This window comes from Eulemur rufifrons, chromosome 18 (genome assembly GCF_041146395.1).
Source record: "Eulemur rufifrons isolate Redbay chromosome 18, OSU_ERuf_1, whole genome shotgun sequence".
Lineage (NCBI taxonomy): Eukaryota > Metazoa > Chordata > Mammalia > Primates > Lemuridae > Eulemur > Eulemur rufifrons.
Window position 1 is genome coordinate 31,793,679 of NC_091000.1, and position 6,000 is coordinate 31,799,678.

General features: G+C 42.5%; 1 protein-coding gene across 1 annotated transcript in view; it reads right to left on the reverse strand.

The window, feature by feature from the left end:
- Positions 1-5,685, reverse strand: part of OTUD4 (OTU deubiquitinase 4) — a 39,155-nt gene extending 33,470 nt beyond the window's left edge. Inside the window, exons 1-2 of the mRNA XM_069492891.1 lie at positions 5,290-5,685; positions 829-912 (exon numbers count right to left, since the gene is read on the reverse strand). Of these exons, the coding sequence (XP_069348992.1) occupies positions 829-912; positions 5,290-5,448 (243 nt within the window). The 5' untranslated portion in view covers positions 5,449-5,685. The remainder of the gene's footprint in view (positions 1-828; positions 913-5,289) is intronic.
- Between the last annotated feature and the right edge of the window lie 315 nt (positions 5,686-6,000).

Here is a 6,000-nt window from a genome sequence, read left to right on the forward strand (position 1 = left end):
TAATAATATTTTGCTTAAATACAGGAAACACCAATCCAAGAACATATTCAAACAAAGAACTCTTTACCTGTTAAGTCTTAGAATTTAGTTATTTGTGAAGTGTCAATGTTATTTACCAGTCAATAGAGAAAAATACTATTGAAAGCTGTCAGGTTACATAAATCTAGGTCATAAAACCAATAACTAATAAATCCTGTAAGGCTTTGAATATAAGATGAAAATAGGTCACTGTAGCATCTTATTTCACAGCCTACTACTTACACTGAGAAAATTATACTCAGTCGTTATACAAAACTTTATTAACTATTAATCACCACTTATATAATTATAGTGTTCTAATATGTGATTTCACAAAGAACCCTGAAAATTCAAAGTCTATAAATGCCTTCTGATAAAAGGGTGCAACATTATTTAGGCTCAGTATATTTTTTATACTGCGTATCTAAAATTTTTTAATTCATACGGAGTTGTCAATCACCAAAACCACTATTCACCAGAACACCCAATTTTCTGACCACGTAAGACAAAGCTCACTCTTAGTATGCAAGGAACTTATCCAGGTCACCCTTCCATTCCCCGCAGCTCAGTGTCTTGTCCATCACAGCAGCTTTCTAAATATCTGAATAAATGTATAATACAAAATAGCCTAGAAAATATCATAACTGAATATAAGTGGATTTAAGCTCAATAAAGAAGTTCTTTTTAATAAGGGTTATTTTTACAATCTGCATTAAGATCCAGCCTGTGAAATTTCTACTAGAACACTTCTAAAGGCCAAAATGTAAATGCAAGTCAAGACATCATCACATGTTTGAATTTACAAATTACCGCTTCAAATTTCTCTCTGTTCTCTCGAAGATAGTGAATACAGGCCATTCTGACTTCAACATGGCGAGACTGAGAGTGCAATACCTAAAAAAAAAAAAAAAAAGCAACATACTATTAAGCATTTTGTTAAAACTGGATTTAAGTTACAACCTAATGCCTTCTTTCACATCCAAAATAACCTGACAACCAATAGACACTAGTCTTCCTACACTTCCCTTTCTATAATTTCCAGGTCTTTACCCATTCCCACCTCTTCCTCTAAGCACAGCAATGACATGACATACACAAACAGTAATACTTCTTAAGCCAGATGTCATTCTATAAAGAACTGATTAGCATTTCTCCTTTAGGTGACTAAAATAACTCCTTTAAGGACATCTTTGTAAAACTTTCCTCTCTGAGCCACCCCTCCACGGTAACTTTGCTCTTCACAAAGCAGAGCTAACAAAATCCCTGCTGTTGAACCTTATCCTATGCTTACTGGAAAAGAGAACAGACAACTTCAGAAGGAATCCTCTTTGAGGGGTTAAGCCTGTAAGAGATTTTTTTTCCCCAATAATTTTGAATGCGTTTAGTTGCTTTATGTAGAAATTTAAATCCACTGTGGTTTCAGAAAAATTAAGGCACTCATTCTTAAATCCTTAGTTATCAAGCTTACAAGACTAGAAAGAACATCCAAGTGGGCAGCACATATGCAAAAATGTGTGTTGCTATCCCAGAGGCTTGGAATTTGTTCTTACTCCCAAAATCGTAAAGTACCAATTGACAAAGTATGATCCAGACCCTCTCACCCTGTAGCCTCTGTATTCTTCTATTAAACAACCAGTGCAACAAAACGATAACTTAGTGGCATTTTCTCTTTTACTAAAATTCTAAAACTTTGGATTGAAACAAACTAGTATTTCTTATCAAAATCTTAGAAACCCTCTGGCTAGCTCCCAATTCTTTACTATGCTTAAAAAATAGGAGATTAAAATTCTTTCCTATTACTAGGTTTCTCAAGTGAAGATATGCCTAGTACCCTAAAGGGTTGAGGTTAAAACAAAAAAAAAAAAAAAAGAAATCCTTACACATTTGAAATAACTAACACACCTCAAGCTACTATCAAGGCCTCTTGAGAATTTATGTAAACAGAAAGTAGCTGTAAGAGTTACAGATCCAATTGAGTGATTCTCCCTTATGTTCAGGGTGAACAGAGAATTCAGGAAAAGGGAGTCTCCAGCTGCACATTTTACAACTCTCTTGGGTAACAGCCAAGGCTCATTTATACCCATACAACCACAGGCACAACTGCCTGCCTAGACAACTAGTACATCCTATTACACTGAAGATGCACCTGCGGAGGTTAGCAATCAGTTGGTTTTCAGCATTACAGCTGGTTTTCAGCTTAATTGAGTGTACCTAAATTGCTGTCTTCGGACACTATTAAAAAGTCTCCTTATATATTCTAAGCTTCCATGACCAAAAGGACTGCCTATATATAAAAATAACCACCATAAAACTTTTTTGCCAACTCAACAAATGACATTTAGCAACACTTCTTTCACAGAAACTATGTTAGACATTATTATGAATCAAGGTATTATGAGCATGAATAAACCACAGCGTCATCTGATAGGGCTTTCCTGCGATTAGCAAAGTGAAGCTAGTCTTAAAGCCATTTACCTAGCAACAGGTGGCAGACATAAGGTCGGTAAAGTTTATTTTCCATCAAAAACAATGGCAGGCATATCTGTTCGTTTTTTCTCTTTTTAACAAAGATTTCAGCACATGGAATCAATCTGCACCTGTTGTTCACAAGCAAATTCTCAGCAACATCCATAAAGCATAGGATGCTGGTAATTTACAAAGCCAAGAAATGCAAGAGGTTAAATGACAACTTTTTAAAAAGTAAATTACTGTGCATAAGGACGCCGTGGAAAAATTCAAATGGTATGACAAATATCTATCTTTGCAAATTATTATATACATGAAAATAAGCTAGAAGTAGGAGGCTTCCCATGGTTACTTGGGACAAGACAGGGATAAACATGGGGATAGGCTGAGACACACCGTTTTAGCAAGTCCTCTAAGAGTGCCCTATTTTTAGCTCCATAGCTATGGAGCTGATTCAGGTCAGGCCTCCTGCAAGCCCAAATCCACAAGTGTAAAAAGGAAAGGGCCTATTTAAATCAGATAATTTGGAGGGAAAGACCACTCCTAACTGGAGTCTCCTTCCCATCTTTAAAGACGGCCATTTAGATTACTCACTCTGACTCCTTAGAAATGGTGAAAGCTGATTGTGATTTTATAGGAGAAAGTGTTGGCAAAAACATAAATCCTTTCCACACATTTTAAAAGGCTGCCTAAGGTCAGTGTTGTGTCCCTTTTCTCCCCACATACACTTTGCCCTTGGCCATCATGGCCACACCCTTAGTCTGTGTCTACTGAATAGCTGAGCTTCCCCCAAAGTTGGGTCTTGAGCTAAGCTCAGAATACTAAAATTCAGTCACAACACTGGGGAGGGTAGTTTCTAATGGCTAACCTAAATCCCACTACAACAAGACATAACAAAATGTGTTATCTAACGTTAACCAGGAATTCTTAGTGTAACTAGCTCTTGCCCCTTTCTACTTAAAATGAGATCCCACTACAATAGAGGCTCCTATATAATTTAGTTCACCAACTATCTATGACATACAACACTGAAATCAAACACACCTTTCTGCTTCAATATAAACTAGTATTCAGATAACTCCAAATAAGCTCCAAGCTTCCCTTATCTCTATTAATTTCTACCTCCTTGCTTACCAAACTATTGCTAGAGCTAACAATATGTAATAAATAAGAGTGGAATTCACTTCCACCTCTTTTCTCTGTTTCTGGAGGTGCTGAAAAGTCCAAGCAGGCTGAGACAGAGGAAGCAGGACAGGTGGAGATTTGGAAAATGCACAAGTGGGGCAGACTGTATACCTACTATTATCAATAGTAAAGACTGGGGTGGGTATGTGTGTACATCCCTACAGCAACATTGAAATACTCTAAATTTCTGAAAATGAGAGAAGTCTAATGAACTGAAAAAGGCAGAGCCTGGTCTGAGGAGCTTTAGGAAGAATGTTTCAATGACAACGCCTACAATCTAATGCAAAGGTTTGTCTCCGTTTAATCAATTTATTGTTTTAAAAAAAGACTTTATGCTACCTTTGAGAAATAAATGGCTGGCCTTTTAATGTCTAAAAAAATAAGAGCAGCATACCTACGTGATGAGTGCGATGAGCACTGTCTAGGGAATGGACACGCTTGAAGCTCAGACTCGGGGGGATGAGGGGGCATGGGCAATATATATAACCTGAACTTCTGTACCCCCATAATGGGCTGAAATTAAAAAATATATATATACATATATAAATAAATTAAAAATTAAAAAATGAGAACAGACTGGTCTACAGATGTTAAGTAAAACGTTAATTCACAAATAGAAATTTTAAAAGTTATTTAGCATTCAAAAAAGGTGAGAAAAATCAGTAACAACATAAAAACCCCACAGGGGGTGCGAAAGGGGGTGGGGTAGTGGGTAGGGACGAGTCCTTCTGAAGCCAAAGAAAAGCAAACTGTTGATGTGAAAGGTATGAAATACACACCAGGGCGGTAATATAAAACTTTATCCAACTATTTTTCAATATAGGATGGGTTTTGGTGGCTGCACACCCACAACACAGTGTTATATAACATGAAATAAGCTCTCAAAAAAAGAAAAATCTTTCTAAGCAACTATATTAGAAAGTGATTTTCACCATTAACAAGGGAAAAAAATCCATTCACGAAAGGCCTAGATAATCCCGTTACACCCTTCCCAACACTAAAAAGACTTTAATAAAAACAAATTCTTTTTAGTACACCTGCACTGCCTTGCAGAGAATAAAGCGTGGAATCTACTCAAAGACAATTTCCGCAAAATATCCTACACTTGTAAAAGGTTGGTTTTCCCAAATGGCAAAGTTTGCCCTCTTGACTCAAGTGACATCGGCGGACTTGATTACCCCCATTCCAAAGTCCAGCAGCAGAAAAACACACGTTCCACGAGTAAAGTTTGGTCCCCCACCTCCTCTAGTAAACATTTGGTTCACTGAGGTGAACGCGGTGCTTATAAAGCGAGGGGAAGATGAATGCGGAACAGAAATGAAAAACAGCACCTCGACAGGTCAAATCAAGCAATAAATCAAGTGTGAAAGCACCGAGCAGGCCTCACAAGTTGTCCTCAACTCATTACCTCTTCACCAGGAGGGACGCCATCCAGTTAATTTTACGGGCTTTTAAGTTTCGATTTGCACCTTTCAGACCCAAAGCAGCGCCCCATTCCGGCGTTACAATGGGCGGCTGTGACGACAGCGGGGGCACGCGCGGCCCGGACGTGGGCGGCCGGACAGCTGCCCGCAGCTGCTTCCCCACCCAGACCCGCCGCCCCTCGCCCCCGCCAATTACCTGCTCTGCCACGGCCCGGAACAGGCACGACCCGTCCTTGGCGACCAATTTCCGATACAAGCCCAGTTTCCGCAGATAGGCGTCCATGGGCGTCGCGTCCTCGCGGGGCCCCGCGCCGCCCTGGTCCCCGCCGTCGGGGGCGCCGACGGCCGCCTCCATGTTGCTGGTCCTGCTGCAGCCAGGCGCGGCGAGGGCTAACCCCACATGGCCGCGCCGCCGGCTGCTCGACGCCCCGGCCTGGGGCAGGCGGCGGCTCCGGCTCGGGCTGCGCGAAGGGCGGCAGGCGGCGGCGGCCCGAGGCAGCGGTCGGCACTCTCTGGGCGCATAGGGGAGCCCTGCCTAATGCATGACTGTCCGCACGCGGCCGCCGCCCCGGAGGGACCACGCGCGCGAGGAGAGCGGGGCGGGGGTGGGGTGGAGGATTAAAGAAAGCCCCGAGAGAGAGAAGTCACTTCCCGACGGCCTTTCCGCCCGGCTCCGGAACCCGGCCCGGGGTCGCCGCCCCGACAAGTTTCCTCGTCCCAACCGGGGTGAAGCGAGGCAGCCCCCGCCCGCGGCGCGCACGCTGGGCCGGCTCAGGTGAAGCGAGGCCTGCGTCCCCCGCGCGCTCCCCACGCTGGAAGCCGAGGAAACCAAAAAGAAAAGACGCGGCCTTTCCCTTCCCCACCTCGCTGGAGGGCGCCGGAGGGGCGGGGAGCGGGTGGGGGCGCC